A 19600-nucleotide genomic window follows, 5' to 3' on the forward strand; every position below is an offset into this window, starting at 1 on the left:
GGATACCTTTGCAAAAGTCTGAAAGTCCTGTTACGTGGGTCAGTATGTAAGAAACGTCAAGTCATATATAATCTCATGCGGTATAAACACACCTGAGGTGAGGCAAGTCAACGTCGCCTTATAACAGTGGTTTTCTGGCCAGGTTAGTTAAATGTTTCGTCCTGGTGTAGTTCCGAAAATATAAGAACGTCGTGAGTGTCCCGGTCGGAAAATAAATGCGCACATCCGGTAAGGGCCGGGAAAGGATACGATATCTGCAGAGAGACTATTGGCGATTACCACTCGAGAAATGCCGACAAAGTACGGACTATAGACACAAATAGAAGCAGAAATGAATGTGCTGGAAGAAGAAACATCATGCTTTATCAGATCGTGTCCGCAGAAACAACGATGGTCTAGAAGAAATCCCGATGGCTAGAAGACCGAAGCGGGTCTGGCCAAGTGCCTGTTACCGAGTACGTTAAACGCAGTGCTACGCAGTGTGTACGATGTAGACTTCAGCTGCACATGTGAATGGTGCAAGACAGCATGCGCTTTAGCGAGTCAAAAGCAAGCCGCTGCATGGTGGTGAGGGCGGTTAGTACATGTGCGAATTGAGATGACTATCTCGTCGACTCCTGACAGCCAGTAACCGCACTCGGCTCGAGGGCCGCGGGATCGGGAGCTGAAGGGTCGTGTTCCGTTTATTTTGAACGTGGAAGCCATGTGGGTTTATCGATGATCAACAGGGCGATCATGGAAAACGACCAGAACATATCGACTTGCAACATATTGATCCTTAGAAAAACCCAAGGGTTGTCATCTCTTTCGATGGTAATAACACGAATGCAAGTCGACATGGATGCAGCCGAGGTGTCTTCTTACTGGCATCCCCCCAGGCCAAACAAAAGCCCCGATTCGCAACACATTCCAGGTTGGCGTCGTTGGTGCAGCACTGGACGGGAAGTCTGGCCATTCCACCGGGAACAGCATCACACAAGGCTCTGGGACATTGAATTTGAACATCAATAACTGGCCCAACCTCTATACCGTTTGTGGCGTCCGGCCAAGTGGCTGATGTTGGATGGAAGCACCAAACACGACCCTTAAGTTGTATGGATGGTCGTTAGCCTTTCGAGTTGAGAGAGGGAGAGACATACTCACAGGCAAGTGCGGGTGCCAAGGGAGGAGGACTCGGCTGTCGGCTTACGCACTCAGATATTGGAGAAACGATTATCCAGAGGAAGACTCGAGTCTCTTTCAGTTGACAGAATGAGGCCTAGCTGCTGGGTAAAAGAGAAAAAAAAAAGCAAAAAAGAAAAAGAACAAAAAAAAAAAATGAAATGAGGAAAGAAGAGGCACAGGAAGTTACCATCAGACTCTTGGCTGCAGTCTGCGAAGCTTCCATTGCATTTAAATGGAGGCCAACGGTCAACATGTCTCATGCGGCCCGCCTCGGAAAAGGGAACGGCCACTCTCCCATTGCATGCTGTGATACTGTCCGTTGTGTCGAATATTGTAGGCAGACTCGTAGATAGTAGTAGTCGTCGAATAATAAGGTAACTGGAGAATGTCCCCCAGCAAACAACGACATCGAACGAATCGAAGACATTCCCGTCCCGCCAAGACGGAGTCATAGCGGGGCAAAAGCGACACCTTCCTGGAGACCTGGAGTGGGCGGATTACATAATCAGATGGGTTTGGCATCTTCTCCATCTGCCATCATCCTCCCGACTTCACTCCTCTGTGCGCAGGGATTGGCCACTGTAGCCTGAACATCACAACGCCCGTCGACAAGGGTGCAGCTGCCTCCGTTGCTGCAATGATGATGGGATGATCCAACCTGAACCAGCCGCTTCGTAATTTACAGTTTTTTCTACACAACACCCAGCGACTCAATTTCATTCCGGTGTTCGCTGAAGGTAGGCAGCCAGGGTATCTAGCCGCAGCAGACTGATTGACTTCGGTTGCGGTTGAGCCCGGCCCCCTTTTCCCCGATCCCATAGCACAAAGAAAAGGGGCGGATTCACAACCACAGACATATCTTTGTGCACTCATCCAATGGGTTTCATGCCGGGCCTCACAATAACCACACGCGTCCCGCCGGACGCCGGGACCACCACCAGCCCGAGGACCGGGGATGTCGGAGCCCCTGATGCGGAGGAGGCCCCACAAAATGCACCCTCACCGACCCGCCCGCCCGTTAGCCCCATCACCCCGACTCAGGAGTCGGCACGGTTGTCCGGTCCCGGTGGCCACGGAGATGGTCCGATCCAACAACATCACCGTCAACACCAACATACAACCTTCTCACCATCCGCATCAGCATCATCATCACATTCACCGACGCCACCACTTTCAAATAATGATAATAACACCAACTCCAACATCCCCGTCTTTGCAAGGGACCGACCCACTTTCACCCACTCACAACCAGACCAAATCGGCATCCCTCCACCGCCACCGCAGCCCATAGCCTTCGACGACAACCCGGATGTACTAGCGCTCAAAAGCGCCATCACCATCTTGCAGCTGCAGCGCCAGCGAGCGACAGCGGACATACAGGCGCTGAACCGGGCCAAAGTTGCCGCGCTTTCGGATCCGGGCGCGTTCGTTGCTGACTTGGCGGCGGGGAGGATCGGGATGGATGGCGATCCGTTGGTTAATGGGCCTGGAGCGGGTGGTGGCGATGGTAGTAATGACGATGATGAGGATGAGGACGGGGACGGGGATGAGGATCAGGATGAGGATGAGGATATGAAATCGGAAGAAGAAGACAGCGATGACGGTGAGGACGATGATGAAGACGAGGAGGCAGAGGCCTCATCAAGTTCGGAATCACGGCACGACCAAGACGGCGATATACCCATGTCCGGCGGCGGCGCCGGTTCGTCTACATCTACCCCTAATAGCAACAGCAACAACAACAACAGCCACAACAGACGAAAAATACCAAGAAGGAAGAAAGACCGCGTCAGCAAGACAACAACAAAACAACCACAAGACCTTTCCAAAACATGGCGCACCCTGCCCAAGCCGCAAACCGTCGTGCGCTGCCCGCCCATCAACTGGGCCCAGTACGCCGTGGTGGGCGAGTCACTTGATAAGCTGCACCGCGAGCAACTGACGGCGCCTACGCTGGGGGTACCTGCTGTTTTGAGTCCTGGAGGGGTGTATGAATTCCGAGGGACAGCGACAGCAGCAGGAGGAACCGCAGGAGGGGGCAGTATCGGTGGCGGCGGGAGTGGGAGTGGAAGTGGCTATTCCGTTGGAGATCCCACTATGGGCTCAACAGACAGGACCTCTACACCACCAACGGGAACAGAAGGATATATCAATGCAATAGGTCAGCAGCAGCAGCAGCAGACACCAGGAGAGACAGGACAGGGTCAAGGATCAGGATCAGGACCAGGACCACAGATCCCGTCTTCGTTGCCAACACTGGGACGACATCAGCAACCGCAGAGATTGGTTGGCGTTGCAGCGCCGTATACGCCTGGGGGAGACAAGATCGAGAGGACGACGGGGAGAAAAGGGGCTAAGCGGTGAACTTCCGTTTTGTGGAGCAACTTTGAAGGACTTGATGGTCGGAAACGGGATAGCATGGCGTTAGGGTATTATGGTATTGTACTGTATGGGGTTGCGAACGGATTGAAGTTCAGCGAGCGATCAAGATCGAAATGCTTCTGTTAGATACCTCCCATTGGGACAACCAGTCAATTTATTACGTAGACTTTGACACGATTATGGTGTCTTGCTCCTGTTCGCTATGTCGCAATTCGCTATTCTTTCGAACTAACATTATCAGGTAGGCCTGTTCTTGTACTTGCCCTACGCACATCGAATACATTTTGCATGTGAAATCATCATGCGTAAAATTGACCCTCTCTGCTAGACACCTTGTCCGTCCTATGAACCCCGGATATTTCCACACCCTTATTGGTTTACCAACGCCATAGAAAGTTCTTGAGAGAAAGCAGAAACCATGCTAGCCATGCAAAGTATGCGCGGATAAATTCAAACACCCCTCAGACCCTTCCAAGTCTTGCCATCAACTGTTGTCTTAGAAATCCCTAGTAACAATGTTAGCGCCTGAGATACTGTTTGGTCTAACCACCAAAGAGGGATCTTACTCCATTGACTGTTGAACAGACCGGCGAAGACGCCGATTGTACATCTTTCGGTCATCGGCTGAGCCCCAGAACAACTTGAACGCCTCGGGATTGACTAGAGTTCGCGGATCATAAGGGGGGCTCTCCTCTTCGAGGGCATCAATGATGGCTTCGAGGTGCGTCCTGACGTCCTCCCGGCGGTTCTGCGGCGCATAGTAGCAGGGTGTACCGTCCGCGGCGATACGATGATGGAAGATCTTGGTTTCGAACCTCGCCCGAGGTTGCTCCTCAGGAAATCGTGGGCTGAAGCAGAGCTTGATTCGAAACAAGCCACCGTCGAGATTCGTCATAGGCTTCCCGAAGTAGGTCACCACCCAGACGAAGGGGTTTCCGTCCATAAGCTCGATGCTGTGCGCCAGATCCCTGCGCTTGAAGTGCTCCACGACCTGCTCGAACTGCCTCTGCAAATTGACGGCAACCGTGGTTTCCTGGGCCTTAGCCTGCAATCCTTCCGCGGCCCATCCCTCTGTCTCGGCGTCGAGGGCTGCTTTGATAACCCTGAGTCTCTTCTCCAGCTCCGTGTAGTTGAATTTACCCTCCATGCCGTTGCCATGACTCTCAAAGGGCATTCTGGCGAATGACTGGTTGTCCTTGACCTCCGACTTTCCTTTCTCGACGGCAGCCAAGTAGGAGTCGTAATACCAGAGAAATCGTCGCTTGCAAAGGTCTTTGAAAGGCTCGAATGGGACCATAGATTCCTCGTCCAGAATGTCCATGTCACTCTCGGTTGAGCCCGATGAAACGATCTCCCCGTTGACATTCGATGGCCCAACTGTGCCGTCGGGGTTGATGCCTAGATACTCTTCCAGTCGATGAACGACAGAGATGCGGATTGTCTCGTGGCGAATCTGGGCACATATTAGCTTACACCTCAACATCACGCAAAACCTCTATTACCTTTTGTATGTAATCCTTCTGGTTCTTCTGGTCTTGAGCCTCCTTTGCATCTTCAAAGCCCGGCTCATTTTCGTAGGGGTTCATGGACATCAAGCTTTGAATAGACAACAGAATGGACTCGAGGCCTTGGGCAGCAGACCACTGTTCTCCACGATCCCCGCGCCATGTTCTGTGCCATGTTAGCCCCGAAACCAGATCGTACGGATGTTTGTTAGAGGGACAGTGATTTTACCCCAATATCGATCTGATGTCTGGTTAGTATTGAATGTCTTTGGTCGAGCCAGAAGGTGCCAGACTTACAGGCAAACCTTGCCATTGGCGTATATATTTGGGTTGAACCGGGTGCGGCCTTCGTTCGTAGTTGTGGCTTGAACCTGAGGTGACTTGCGAGGGTAGTCTTTGTTAAACACGAAAGCAAACTATCGGGCAGTCAGCGAAACCTGAATTCCCCCCAAGACCATACGTGATCACCAGTACCTCGAAGAAGCCGAACTCGTAGGGTGTCTCGTGCGGCCCGATGATCATTGCCCTGACATTGCGAACATCGACATCGCGGCAGGCGACCGCAAGGGCTACCACAGCGTGATGTTAGTCATTAATGGACAGAGCCGGAGACATTGTGCACAATCTTACACAGATCTGAATCTTTTTGGAGGTCGCTAAGCTCCTATCGTTGACAGCAATCAAGTTAGCATGTGCCAGTATTGAAGCTCTTCCATGGTGGACATGATTCCTGGTGCCGCGACTGGGAGTAGTGGGATCATGATATGTTGACAAATGTACCTTGGTGATGCGAAATACAGACTGGTCCATGGTTTCTGACTTGGAGCTCACCAAGTCTTAGCTATCGGAGTGGCAACAAGGTGGTAGAAGATGGAGAGTGGGATGGGCCACTCGAAATCGCGAACGTCGACCCCACGGGCAAACTGGTAGTAAACAGTAGATAGTTGATGGGGAACGCGATTGGGCGTGAAGAAAAACACTGGCGGATAAGTAAGTCACGTCGTGCGTAGTGGTCGATGATGGAATTATGCTGGAGATTAAATGGCCGGGTAGCTGCCTACTAGATAGCAAGGCCAAGTCTTTGTTATCCGGATGTTTTGTTGCAGGGACGATGGGTGATGGTTTGTATTCTCTATTCCCGATTCAGGTCGCAATCGGTGGTTGAAGTGAGCAGTAGCGAGCGAGACGACACCAGGAAGGCAAGGAGGTTGAGTGCGGGGCAGGGAAGAGTTCGAACGAAAAGAACTGCACAATGATGACCAGCGAACGAGTGGTGGTAACGCACCATGTAAAGTTGTAAGGGAAGGCACTTGGACGCGCGATGGTAACATGTAATTACAGCTCTTCCAGCGCTGGTCAAATTTGCATTTGCTTTTTTGCGAAGGGCATCAATGGCAGTTTCATTTGCCTCACCAGCGGCAACCAAAAAGATGAAAGCGTCTCTTCTTTCGGGTATGTGCTGTGCACATGCGCTGATGTAGGGTCAGATCTTTTATCCAATACAAACGAAAGTAACAGGGTTTCCATCCTTTTTTTCAGGTACTAGTTCTTGTACTTTTAAGGAGCATCAATCAGTCACATTCCGACAACTTGGGCCACCCCAAGCTCTACCAGAAAAAGGATACCTCTAGGAGTTGGTGGTGGGCTCCTACTATTCACTTTTCAAGGGTAGTTGCCCTCTGCACCGCGTTTCCACTTGCGATTGTAACATGGTCTGCAGCAAGTGCCAGAATACCGTACCAGAGCTTACAGTACGATGCCTTACTGCACAAGACACAACAAGCAGGATGACATATTTGAGAGCTTTCATCTCCAGTTTAACCCCCGTCTCTATGTTCCAGCGTTTAGGCCATCGTAGGTCCAGGATTCGAACCCCGCATCCGTTATCAACATGGCAAATTAGATGGGCGGAGAGTTGATACCAAGTAGGGGTACCTACCTACTAACAACATCGCGATGACTTCTAACGACGGAGTTGACAATGATGGCCGATGCTCTTTGAGCAAACAGATACGTTGAGATTTCATCAAATGTGGTAAGTGGAAACTTTTGATTTCAAGAGAATACAGAAGCAAGTCGGAAAGGACCCTGGATGTGAGGGGTCAAACAGAAGGGCCCGAGTGGATCCCCCGTCCCGTCTCCGTCCCCGCCCCGCTGGACGTGGAGAAGCTCCAGGCACCGACGCAACCCCAACATTCGGAGCTCTAGCGGACGGCCGGGGGTGAGAGTCTGTAGGGTCCACTTTAATTGGAAAGGCCCCACAGAAAGCTGAATGAGACGCGCCCGACGCGGTTTCTCTTCCTGTGATCGCGTAAAGTGCTGCTTGGAGTTCTACCATCACAACTACGAGTTCCCTTCAACAAAAATTGACGACAACGAGACACTCGCTCAGTACTAGCATCTCATTCCCGACATACAGCAAAATACCATCCCGCAACTTTGCTGGCCACGATCTATCATGGCAAGCTTTTTCGACCTCAAGGCCAGGAAGGCGGCCGCTGCGAATGGCACTTCCAACCCAGAGAAACAGACAAAGGAAACCCCTAGGGCGCAACCATGGGTAGAGAAATAGTATGCGAGAGCTATCAAGTCCATATCACGCATAGCTAATGACGACTTCACAGCCGCCCAAAGACCCTTAGCGATGTCACAGCCCAAGACCATACCGTTTCCGTCCTCCAAAGGACATTGCAAGCTTCCAACGTTTGTCCAACCTGCGCATTCCCCTGAAGAAGAAGAATTGGCAGCCACTGACATGTTTCACAAAACATACAGCTCCCACACATGCTCTTCTATGGCCCTCCAGGAACGGGCAAGACCTCGACCATTCTCGCCCTCGCCAAAGAGCTCTACGGCCCCGAACTCATCAAGTCCCGCGTTCTAGAGCTCAACGCCTCCGACGAGCGCGGCATCTCCATCGTCCGCGAAAAGGTCAAAGACTTTGCCCGCATGCAGCTCACCAATCCCTCGGCGGCTTACAAGGCGCGTTACCCATGCCCGCCCTTCAAGCTCATCATCCTCGACGAGGCCGACAGCATGACGCAAGATGCCCAGAGCGCGCTGCGCCGCACCATGGAGACATACTCGAAGATCACGCGCTTCTGCCTCATTTGCAACTACGTCACCCGCATCATCGATCCGTTGGCGAGTCGTTGCAGCAAGTTCCGGTTCAAGAGTCTGGATCAGGGGAATGCCAAGAAGAGGCTGGAGGAGATTGCGCAGCTCGAGGGTGTCGGGCTAGAAGAAGGAGCCGTTGATGCGCTGATCAAGTGCAGCGAGGGCGATTTGAGAAAGGCCATCACGTACTTGCAGAGTGCGGCGAGGTTAGTCGGTGCCGTAGCAGCTACAGCTAAAGACGGGGAACAAAAAGAGGGAGGAGATGGAGGGGGCGACGAGATGGAGGTGGACGCCAAGTTGGTCACGATCAAGGTCGTGGAGGATATCGCTGGTGTCATCCCTGACGACACCATCCAGAGGCTACTCAAGGCGATGCGGCCCCGTGCTGGGGCGGATACGTACCCGGCGGTCGCCAAGGTGGTCGAGGAGATGGTGGCGGATGGGTGGAGCGCGGGACAGACCATGACGCAGCTCTACCAGGCGGTAGTCTACGATGAGATGGTCCCGGATGTTCAGAAGAATAAGATCGTCATGGTGTTTTCGGAGGTGGATAAGAGGCTGGTGGACGGCGCAGACGAACATCTGTCTATACTGGACCTGGCGCTACGGATATCGGGCATCATGGCTAGCAGGTAACGGTTACAGCTTAAGGCGTCGGGGGGCGTATGATAAAGCAGATGATTCACAGATAGGCGACATATCACTGGGTTCGGAGTTTCGGTATGGGCAACAGAAAATGGCAGGTCATGTTTCGGTGTTTTTAGTCCTAGACCTTCTTGACGAATGCTTGACAAAGGTTTTCAACACTACTAATGGGCGAAATGGAACATTCATCCCTTTCACTTTGCCCACCAGTTGTCTTCCGTAATATCCGCAGCAGCACCACTTGGACGATTATGGCCACGTCTACCCAGATTTCTCCAACCAGATATCCACATCCAGCACATCCCATATACTCGTCCCCGCTCCCTCACGGTGGCCAGTCGTCCTCTCCCCCTTTCTGCCACCCTCATCATGCGTTGTCCCAAGTCCCAATCCACCAGTTGACCTTGCCCCTTCCAACGATTTCTGCCCCTCAACAAGCCAGATATCCGATTCCTCACCCACATCATCATCCTCCTGCTCCTCCTCTCCCCCACTAACCGTTCCAACCGACTGCTGCTGCTGCGACTCACGTCCCAACAACCGATCAGCCTCCCCCAGCATGCGAATCGATCCCTCCAGTGCCATCTGCCCTTCCTCGATTTTCTCCGCCACCACCTCAAACGTCGCGATCTTGGCTGAGTCGGCGGCTGATACCCATGGTTTGACTAGATGCGATGGCATCATGACGTTGGGGTCATGGTCATGTCTCTTTTGTACTGCCGCCGCCATGGCATGAGCAGGCAGCAACTGGCTTTCTTCCGCCAGGTGATCCAGCACTTGGGCGTTTTCCTTGAGCTGTTTGGAGAGGAGGGTAGTGATGTGCGCTTTGTGGGCTATGAGACCTTTGTGTTCGTGGGAGAGGGCGAGGAGGTGGGTGAGGGTTGGGGTGAGGAGGTGGTCGATTATGTTGGGGGCTGCTTGTGCTTGGGTTGACGCCTCTGCTGCTGCTTGTTGTATTGAGGAGGGTCGTTCAGGGGATGCCACCACCGTGGGGAGGAAGGAGGAGGAGGCAGTGATGGCAGGGAAGTTGAGGGATGGTAGGGTGTGAAGTTGGGTGGTGATCAGCTCTAGGAGAGCTTTGCGTTCATGGAGATACTTGGTGTACTTGTCTTTGATGCTGGCGAGTTGTTGGTTGAGGAGGTTGGTTTTGTCTGCGAGCTCTCGGTCTCGTTTGGTTTGAAGGGCATCTTGTCCAGCGGTTTCTCCTCCTCCTCCGTCTCTTCCGTCTCCTGATGCTTTTCCTAGTTCGGTCTCGATCCAGTTGATCAGTTCGGTACGGGTAGCGTTCAGTGCCTGGAGCTTTGCTTCTGGACTGATGTCTTCCGGTTGGACGGCGAAAGGGAGGGATTTGGCGTTTTCGAGAAGGGTTTCTTCCTGTTTGAGCGATAGTTTTGTTCGGAAAGTCCGGTGCTCTAGGGTGTCTATTAGGTCCTTGAGTTGGACACTGTTGGACGCAGTGATGTTCTCGGACGCCTGTTCCAGCGCTAGAGAGTTGACGACCTCGGTTGGAACTTCCGGAAGAGGTCTGCAACCTCTGAAGATTCTTTGGTGGTTTAGGAAGTCTGGTAATGCGGCCGGCTTTTGCCTCAAGAGGTCAAGAGTCTTTTCCACAACTCGGAGTTTTTCTTGCTTCTTTTGGATTTTGAGGCTGGCAAGATGGTTGAGGAGACAGTTAGGCTGAGTTTCTGTTGGTTTAGGGATAGGAACCTCGTGATGACTGCGCTTTTGTGAGAGTGTCTGGTATTCTTTACGGGCTTTGATGTTCGCGCTCAATGCTTCGAGGTATTCCCTATACGGACCTCTTATGTCTTGTGGATAGGAGGGTAGTTCACTTGATTCGGTGAGAGACAACGGTTCTGTTAGTGATGCTCCGTCTTTCAAGCCCGAACTGAGGTGAAGTGTCAAGATCCGTCTGATATGGGCGACTTCCTCGCGAGGCCTGGTGTATGGTTGTAGCACCTTCTGGACAGCTTCCAGCGTTTCTTGAACGGAATCCATCGTGTAGATGGTCTCAGCTTGCCCTCGGAATCAGCTTGAGTCTCTGTCATACCAAGTCATCAGACAGCCCTAGATTTAGGATGTAAACGAGTGTGATCTTCGACGAGCTCCGCGTGATATGAGCAGGACGGTCATAAAGAGTGTTGGGTGGACCGAGGTGTTTTAGTATTCAGCATTGATATGGCTGTTCATTTAGCGCACAGATGAACGCATTTCATCCCTTTTGCAGAAGTTGAAGCCCGTGGATCGAACCTCTCCTGCCATCTCGAGTTGCTCGGTGGGTTGAGGTTGATGTTGAGGTTGATGTGTTAGTGCACCTTTATATACTCTACGGTGTCTCCACTTATGCACTAACAGCGCCCTGACAGCGGTGTCAAGCTCGAGCTCCCGGGTGTTTACATGCTGTGCGGGTAGCCAATGAGAGACGATAGCAGCGTTGCATAAAAATTTCCAGCCGTCATGTCATGACTGGAGCCACACCTCTGCACCGCTTGCCGCACCTACCAAGCCAAGTTCCTGCTGCTGGCAACCACGCCTCTCAACCTTTCCAGACGCCAAACTCCAACTTTCCTTTCGCGACAACCGCGACAGACTTCTGTCGGAAACCCACCATCTCTGTTTCCGCCCAACCCCGATCTTTATTCCGTCCATCGATGCGACCGGCGAAATACTACTATTGATCAGCCAGCAAAACCAACGCTTGGTTTGGGGCGGGATCGGGCTAATTTATCGCCACTGCGTGCACGCCAGAACAAGCACGTTTTAACCCCAAAAAGACAGAGTCGAGGATATCATAAATCGAGTCTTTTTCATCCGTCACGACTTCTACTTCTACTTCGACCTATACCTCGAAACATTCCATAGATTTTTCTTCACCAAGCCGGCAAGATGACGGACCACCACCGCGATGTGTCGCAATACAAATACTCGGCCATGTCCAACCTGGTCCTCCAGGCGGACCGTCGTTTCGTCACGAGGCGAACCGATGAGGCCACGGGAGACCCCGAGTCCCTAGCCGGGCGTCTGTCCATCAAGGATATGGGCTCCAGAGTTGCCCGCGACTCAGCACCAAAGCCCAAGAAGGCGGGCGCCATGCCCGACGTCGAGCGGGGCAGCTTTAGGGAAGGTGCTGATGTCCTTCAACGAGAGAAGAAGAAGGGCAAACTCGAATCCGCTACAAGAGGTGGAGGTATTCTTACTGGCGCCGATGCGCTTATCGAAGGTCTCCGCTACCGCCCTCGAACGCAGCCGACGCGCGATGCCTTCAACCTTATCCTCACCATCGTCGCCGAGCACTTGGGCGACGTGCCCCATGAGGTCGTCCGCAGTGCGGCTGATGCGGTACTCGAGTATCTCAAGGACGACGACTTGAAGGATTTCGACAAGAAGAAGGAGGTTGACGATATTCTTGGAGTCTCGATGGGGCCCAAGCAGTTCAACGAGCTCATAAATCTCGGCAAGAAGATCACAGATTACGACGCCCAAGATGAAGACGAGGATGCGGGCGATGCCAGGCAAGAAGGTGACGACGAGATTGACGGCCGTCAGGGTGTTGCGGTCAACTTTGAGAACGATGAGGATGACGACGGCATGGTGGATGTTGTTCGGGACGAGTCTTCCGACGAGGAGGACTTTGCGGAGGATGAAGAGCGCCCTGACAGCAACGAAGTCGTCGATGGCGAGGGAGGCCAGGAGGAGGTGGTGGAGGATATTCTAAACGGCGAGGCCATGGTTATCGATTCAGCACCGGAAGGGACGAAGAGCAAGTCTGACGATAATTCGATCCCAGCCAGAGATATCGATGCCTTCTGGTTACAACGTCAGATTGGTCGGCTATACCCCGACGCACACATTCAGCATGACAAGACAATGTCTGCGCTCAAGACTTTGTCCGGCGAGCCCGATGAGCCAGGCGGTGAAGAAAAGCAGCTTCGCGACATCGAAAACGACTTGATGGAGCTTTTTGATTACGAACACCACGAGCTTGTGCAAAAACTTATTGCTAACCGGGAGAAGGTCGTATGGCTTACTCGGCTGGCCAGAGCTGAGAATGAGGAGGAGAAAAATACAATCAAGCGGGAGATGGCTTCTGAGGGTTTGCGCTGGATTCTCGACGAGCTGGAAGGCAAGACCGACGACGGCCAGAAGAAGATCAAGATGGAAATCAAGATGGACATCGACTCCGGAGCCTTCGCTGACAAGGAAAGTCAAAAACCTGAGCGTCCCGAGGGACAGCTGGTGGGAGGCCTGCAGCCACGCAAGTTGATCAACTTGGAGAATCTAGTCTTCGACCAGGGCAACCACCTTATGACCAACCCCAAAGTACGACTTCCCGAGGGCTCGACAAAGCGCACCTTTAAGGGCTATGAAGAAATCCATGTGCCCCCACCAAAGAAGCGCAACGATCCCAGCGACGCCCATGTCCCGATTTCTGCAATGCCTGAGTGGGCCCAGATTCCTTTCAGCACGGCCAAGTCGTTGAACAAGATTCAGTCAAAGTGTTATCCTACCGCCTTTGGTGACGATGGGAACATGCTTGTCTGCGCTCCCACGGGTTCCGGCAAGACCAACGTGGCGATGCTTACCATTCTCCGTGAGATTGGAAAGAACAGGAACGAAGCCGGCGAGATCGACCTGGACGCCTTCAAGATCGTCTATATCGCGCCCTTGAAAGCCCTCGTCCAAGAACAGGTCGGCAACTTCGGGAAGCGTCTCGAACCATTCGGTATCAAGGTGGCCGAACTCACTGGCGATCGGCAACTCACCAAGCAGCAGATCTCGGAAACGCAGATTATCGTTACGACCCCTGAAAAATGGGATGTCATCACGAGAAAGGCTACTGATCTCTCCTACACCAACCTGGTCCGCCTGATTATCATTGACGAAATCCATCTCCTTCACGATGACCGTGGTCCTGTGCTTGAAAGCATCGTCGCCAGAACCCTCCGCAAGACAGAGCAGACCGGTGAGCCTGTTCGCATTGTGGGCTTGTCTGCCACTCTGCCCAACTACCGCGACGTAGCGAGCTTCCTCCGTGTGGATACGAACACCGGGCTGTTCCATTTCGATGGCACATTCCGTCCTTGCCCTCTCCGCCAAGAGTTCATCGGCGTTACGGACAGGAAGGCCATCAAGCAGCTCAAGACTATGAACGATATCACCTATCAAAAGGTCTTGGAACACGTAGGACAGAATCGCAACCAAATGCTCATTTTCGTCCATTCCAGAAAGGAGACGGCGAAAACCGCCAAGTACATCAGGGACAAGGCTCTGGAAATGGACACCATCAATCAGATCTTGAAGCATGACGCCGGAACTCGGGAGGTCCTGAGCGAAGCCTCCAACTCTGTCAACAACACCGATCTGAAGGACATCTTGCCCTATGGATTCGGTATCCATCATGCTGGTATGAGCCGTGCCGATCGTACCGATGTCGAAGATCTGTTTGCTAGTGGTCATATCCAGGTCCTTGTGTGCACAGCCACTCTTGCTTGGGGTGTCAACCTTCCAGCCCATACCGTCATCATCAAGGGCACGCAAGTATACTCCCCCGAAAAGGGTAGCTGGGTTGAGCTCAGTCCTCAGGATGTGCTGCAGATGCTTGGTCGTGCCGGTCGTCCTCAGTTCGACACCTATGGTGAAGGTATTATCATCACCACTCAGGGAGAGATGCAGTACTACCTTTCGCTCCTTAACCAGCAGTTGCCCATTGAAAGTCAGTTTGCTAGCAAGTTGATTGACAACCTCAACGCTGAAATTGTGCTGGGCAATGTCAGGAGCCGTGACGAAGGTGTAGAGTGGCTTGGCTATACCTATTTCTTTGTCCGCATGCTTCGCTCTCCTGGTCTTTACCAGGTTGGAGCGGAGTACGAGGGTGATGAAGCCTTGGAGCAAAAACGTGTCGACTTGATACATTCCGCTGCTGCGGTGCTGAAGAAGTCAAATCTGATCAAGTATGACGAGAAGACTGGAAAGCTTCAGTCCACGGAACTTGGCCGCATCGCCTCGCACTACTACATCACCTATGGTTCGATGGACACCTACAACAAGCTGATCCAACCCTCTATCACCGATGTCGAACTGTTCCGAGTCTTCGCCCAGAGCGCCGAGTTCAAGTACATTCCGGTTCGTCAAGAAGAGAAGCTGGAATTGGCCAAGCTCCTTGCAAAGGTACCCATCCCGGTCAAGGAAAGCCTCGAGGAACCGACCGCAAAGATCAATGTATTGTTACAAGCGTACATCTCTCGTCTGAAGCTCGATGGTCTCGCTCTTATGGCCGACATGGTCTACGTCACACAATCCGCTGGTCGTATTCTTCGGGCTATTTTCGAGATCACGATAAAGAAGGGATGGGCATCAGTTGCTAAGCTCGCCCTGAACCTGTGCAAGATGGCCGAGAAGAGGATGTGGCCAACAATGTCGCCGCTAAGACAGTTCCCCAACTGTCCTGTTGAGATCGTGAGGAAGGCTGAAAGGATCGACGTGCCGTTCACCAGCTACTTCGATCTGGATCCTCCTCGGATGGGCGAGCTTCTCGGACTACCCAAAGCTGGCAAAACTGTTTGCAGTCTGGTGGCCAAGTTCCCCCGGGTCGAGGTTCAGGCCCAGGTGCAGCCCATGACAAGGTCGATGCTGCGCATTGAGCTTGCGATCACGCCCAACTTCGAATGGGACGTCGATATCCATGGCCTTTCCGAAAGCTTCTGGATTATCGTCGAAGACTGCGATGGCGAAGACATCCTTTTCCACGATCAGTTCATCCTGCGCAAGGACTATGCGGAGTCCGAGTCCAACGAACACATTGTTGAATTCACTGTGCCCATTACTGAGCCCATGCCCCCCAACTATTTCATCTCTGTCATCTCTGACAGATGGATGCATTCCGAGACGCGACTGCCTGTGTCATTCAGGAAACTCATCCTCCCGGAAAGATTCCCTCCTCACACCGAACTGCTTGACTTGCAGCCACTTCCGGTCAATGCTTTGAAGGCCAAGGACTATTCTGCGCTGTATCCTGATTGGCAACAATTCAACAAGGTGCAAACGCAGACCTTCAAGTCCCTGTACGAGACAGACAACAATGTTCTCATCTGCTCACCAACGGGCAGTGGCAAGACTGTTTGTGCCGAGTTTGCTCTGCTGCGCCATTGGGCCAAGAAGGAACACGGTCGGGCCGTCTACATTGCACCCTTCCAGGAACTGGTGGATTTGCGATTCCAGGACTGGCAGAAGCGGTTTGCTAACCTCCGCGGCGGCAAGGACATCGTGAAACTTACGGGAGAGACGACCACTGACCTTAGGCTCTTGGAGCAGGGCGACCTGATCATGGCCACCCCGCTGCAGTGGGACGTCCTGTCGCGGCAGTGGAAGAGGAGAAAGAATGTTCAGACGGTAGAGCTTTTCATCGCTGACGAGCTGCACTTGCTTGGCGGTCAGATGGGCTATGTCTACGAGATCATCGTCTCGCGGATGCACTATATCAGGACACAAACGGAGTTGCCGCTGAGGATTGTCGGCCTCAGTGTGTCTCTTGCCAACGCTCGTGATGTCGGCGAGTGGATCGACGCGAAGAAGCATGACATCTACAACTTCAGCCCACATGTGCGGCCCATTCCATTGGAATTGCACATCCAGACATATACGATTCCGCATTTCCCCTCCCTCATGCTGGCGATGGCGAAGCCTACTTACCTGGCCGTCACTCAGCTTTCTCCCGACCAGCCTGCTCTCATCTTCGTACCCAGCCGGAAGCAAACAAGAGCTACGGCACGAGACATCCTCACCGCCTGCTTGGCCGACGATGACGAGGATCGTTTCCTTCATGTTGAGGTTGAGCAGATTCAGAAGCTTCTCGATCGCGTTCAAGAAGCGGCATTGGCTGAGGCCCTCAAGCACGGTGTTGGTTACTACCACGAAGCCCTGAGTCTCAATGACAAGCGCATCGTCAAGCATCTGTACAACAATGGCGCCATCCAGGTGCTGATCGCCTCCCGTGATGTCTGCTGGGAGCTCGATTGCACCGCTCATCTGGTAATTGTTATGGGCACCCAGTATTTCGAGGGTAGGGAGCATCGCTATGTTGATTATCCTCTAAGCGAGGTTTTGCAGATGTTTGGCAAGGCCCTCCAGCAAAACAAGGCCGGGCGTGGTTGCGGTGTCTTGATGGTACCTGCGGTCAAGCGGGAGTATTACAAGAAGTTCCTCAACGAAGCCCTCCCTGTCGAGTCTCATCTGCACAACTTCCTTCACGATGCCTTTGTGACGGAAATCAGCACCAAGATGATCGAGTCGGGTGAAGATGCCATCAACTGGGCGACTTTTACCTACTTCTACCGCCGCCTGCTCGCCAACCCAAGCTACTACAGCTTGACAGACCCCACGCACGACGGTCTCAGCCAGTATCTCTCCGACATGGTTGAGGCTACCCTGAAGGATCTGGCCGAGTCCAAGATTATCGACTTTGATGAGGATGATGGCACTGTTGCTCCTCAGAATGCTGCCATGATTGCTGCTTACTACAACATCTCGTACATTACGATGCAGACATTCCTTTTGTCCCTGACGGCCAAGACAAAGCTGAAGGGTATCCTCGAGATCGTGACCTCGGCCACCGAGTTCGAAGCGATCCAGATCAGAAGGCACGAAGAGGTCATTCTGCGTCGCATTTACGAAAGCGTTCCAGTCAAGATGGCCGAACCTGTCTTCGATTCCCCGCACTTCAAGGCCTTTGTTCTTTTGCAGGCCCACTTCTCCAGGATGAACCTTCCCATCGATCTTGCAAAGGATCAAGAGGTCATCCTCACCAAGGTGCTGAGCTTGCTGAGCGCTACTGTTGACATCCTGTCGTCGGATGGCCATCTCAACGCCATGAACGCCATGGAGATGTCTCAAATGGTGGTGCAAGCGATGTGGGATAGAGACAGCCCGCTCAAGCAGATTCCCCACTTCACGACCGAGGTCATCAAGACGGCCAACAAGTACGGCATCCGGGATATCTTTGACTTTATGGAGAAGATGAACCCCGAGGAGAACCCCGACTACGCCTCTCTGGTCAGGGACCTCGGTCTCTCCCAGGCTCAGCTTGCCCAGGCTGCCGAGTTCACCAACAACAAGTACCCCGACGTCTCGTTGGAGTTCGAGCTCGAGGACAAGGACAACATCCGGGCGAACGAGCCTGCATACCTCAAGATCAACATCGAGCGCGAGGTCGACGAGGACGAGGAGTTCGATCCTACGGTGCACGCTCCGTTCTACCCAGGCAAGAAGACGGAGAATTGGTGGTTGGTGGTTGGCGAGGAGAGCTCCAAGACTCTGCTGGCAATCAAGCGGGTCACCATCGGCAAGAAGCTCAACGTCAGGCTGGAATTCACAGTGCCTACGCCTGGTCGTCACGACTTGAAGTTGATGTTGATGAGCGACAGCTATGTCGGCGTTGATCAGGATCCGGCGTTCTCGGTCATGGTGGAGGAAGGAATGGATGTGGATGAGAGCGAGGAGGAGGAGGAGGAGGATGATGAGTGATGGCAAGGAGACTGATTACGTCTTTTATGTATGGCAATACAAGGCAAGTGTTTGGTTAACCCCTCTCTCTGCTAATTGAGGCGGTGTGGTATATATGGAGGGCACAGGACAGACGCTATAGTTCAACAAGAATGTATTATCTTTCATCCATCGGTTCGCGGATACACGTGCTGGGTGGCTGTGGCAGGCCGAGTGGTGCTCAGAGTGTCAGCTTCAGGCCCAAGTCTGGAGTGGTGCGGGGTTTCACGACCGCTGCGTGAGAGTGTCGGGGAGAGGCCTGTCTGGGAATGTTTGGGGCTGGGCTGGGATGGGGGTTCCGGGTTGTGCTTGGATGGAAAGGGGAATGAAGGATGACGATCTGGGGACAGTAGTTCAAGTGTGGATTCATGGTCGGCCGGGTCAACTTGGATGGGCAATACCTCTTGACTGAGATGATTGCTGGCGTTGAGTCGTGGGATCTCGGCGGATATTTGGCCTGATGCATGAGGTGGCGGGCGGAAACATACCCCTACCTGCTCCTGTCGTGATGATGTATCTCGTGCTCTCCTCCCCCATGTACATGCTGAGTGGGTGACGGTGACTGTGGTGATGGAGCGAGCAAAGGCAAAGTGTCATTCGCTCGGCCAGGCAGAACCGATGCCATTGCCAATCCCTCCACACAGCGTCCAGCTCCGTCCGGCTCCTTGCTCCTCCCGCGGGCAGACATCACTAGAGTTCCATAGAAGGCAGGCGACGCTCGGACCAAGTCTCGGTCACCTTCAAATAATTTCTCTCTTTCGCGAAGACAGAAGAAACAAGGACTTGTTACTACTGCAAAGCTTCCCTTCGACCATCCTCTCCATTGTCCAAGCTTCTGCGCATTGTGACCCGCCCCGTCCGTCCCTCCATCATCTGTCCACGGTTGCCGTTGCCCATCCATCATCATCATCATCAACCTGCAACTCAACAGCAACATTGACTACCTGGGAAGCTTATCGCATCATCAACAAAAAGTCACGCGCGCGTTGACGTAGATACCTAGCCACCAACGAGCCGACAAGCTTTCGGTAGCCTCGACCCGCCATCCATCCAATTCTCCACGCGCAATCACGCGTCGTGTCCCTTTCCTGTCTTTTATTTTTTTTTCCCTCTCGACCGGAATCAGCATCTAGTTGGAATTAGAGTTCGACCATCGCGGCATCCATCACCCACGGCCGTTTATACTAGCTCTCTGACATCACGTCGCCACCCGCTGCAACCCGGATTATTACCATCACCCGCCCTATCAC

General features: G+C 53.0%; 4 protein-coding genes across 4 annotated transcripts; 2 read left to right on the forward strand and 2 right to left on the reverse strand.

Moving 5' to 3' along the window:
- Nucleotides 1-4108: 4108 nt before the first annotated feature.
- On the reverse strand, nucleotides 4109-5861 carry B0H65DRAFT_416014 (UBC-like protein; the record flags this gene model as incomplete). Its single annotated transcript, XM_062824017.1, has 7 exons — nucleotides 4109-4999; nucleotides 5049-5217; nucleotides 5281-5292; nucleotides 5349-5467; nucleotides 5526-5620; nucleotides 5682-5715; nucleotides 5832-5861. 7 exons carry the CDS (start codon nucleotides 5859-5861, stop codon nucleotides 4109-4111), a joined length of 1350 nt encoding a protein of 449 aa, XP_062685536.1.
- A 1411-nt stretch (nucleotides 5862-7272) lies between these two features.
- B0H65DRAFT_447347 (P-loop containing nucleoside triphosphate hydrolase protein) lies at nucleotides 7273-9004 on the forward strand. The gene is made up of 3 exons (XM_062825860.1): nucleotides 7273-7622; nucleotides 7676-7754; nucleotides 7827-9004. Exons 1-3 carry the CDS (start codon nucleotides 7510-7512, stop codon nucleotides 8802-8804), a joined length of 1170 nt encoding a protein of 389 aa, XP_062685537.1. The 5' UTR covers nucleotides 7273-7509; the 3' UTR covers nucleotides 8805-9004.
- Nucleotides 9005-11123, reverse strand: B0H65DRAFT_447349 (uncharacterized protein). The gene has a single exon (XM_062825861.1). It carries the CDS (start codon nucleotides 10809-10811, stop codon nucleotides 9075-9077), a length of 1737 nt encoding a protein of 578 aa, XP_062685538.1. The 5' UTR covers nucleotides 10812-11123; the 3' UTR covers nucleotides 9005-9074.
- A 472-nt stretch (nucleotides 11124-11595) lies between these two features.
- B0H65DRAFT_2166 (Sec63-domain-containing protein) lies at nucleotides 11596-18432 on the forward strand. Its single transcript, XM_062821998.1, has one exon. The coding sequence runs from the start codon at nucleotides 11700-11702 to the stop codon at nucleotides 18330-18332; it is 6633 nt and encodes a 2210-aa protein (XP_062685539.1). The 5' UTR covers nucleotides 11596-11699; the 3' UTR covers nucleotides 18333-18432.
- Nucleotides 18433-19600: the final 1168 nt, after the last annotated feature.

This window comes from Neurospora tetraspora (genome assembly GCF_033439725.1).
Source record: "Neurospora tetraspora strain CBS 560.94 chromosome Unknown B0H65scaffold_1, whole genome shotgun sequence".
NCBI lineage: Eukaryota > Fungi > Ascomycota > Sordariomycetes > Sordariales > Sordariaceae > Neurospora > Neurospora tetraspora.

Coding starts and splice junctions, on each gene's coding strand:
- B0H65DRAFT_2166 (XM_062821998.1), top strand. CDS start 11,700: ATGACGGACCACCACCGCGATGTGTCGCAATACAAATACTCGGCCATG.
- B0H65DRAFT_447349 (XM_062825861.1), bottom strand. CDS start 10,811: ATGGATTCCGTTCAAGAAACGCTGGAAGCTGTCCAGAAGGTGCTACAA.
- B0H65DRAFT_447347 (XM_062825860.1), top strand. CDS start 7,510: ATGGCAAGCTTTTTCGACCTCAAGGCCAGGAAGGCGGCCGCTGCGAAT. Junction 7,623..7,675: donor CAACCATGGGTAGAGAAATA/GTATGCGAGAGC, acceptor ACGACTTCACAG/CCGCCCAAAGACCCTTAGCG. Junction 7,755..7,826: donor GGACATTGCAAGCTTCCAAC/GTTTGTCCAACC, acceptor CAAAACATACAG/CTCCCACACATGCTCTTCTA.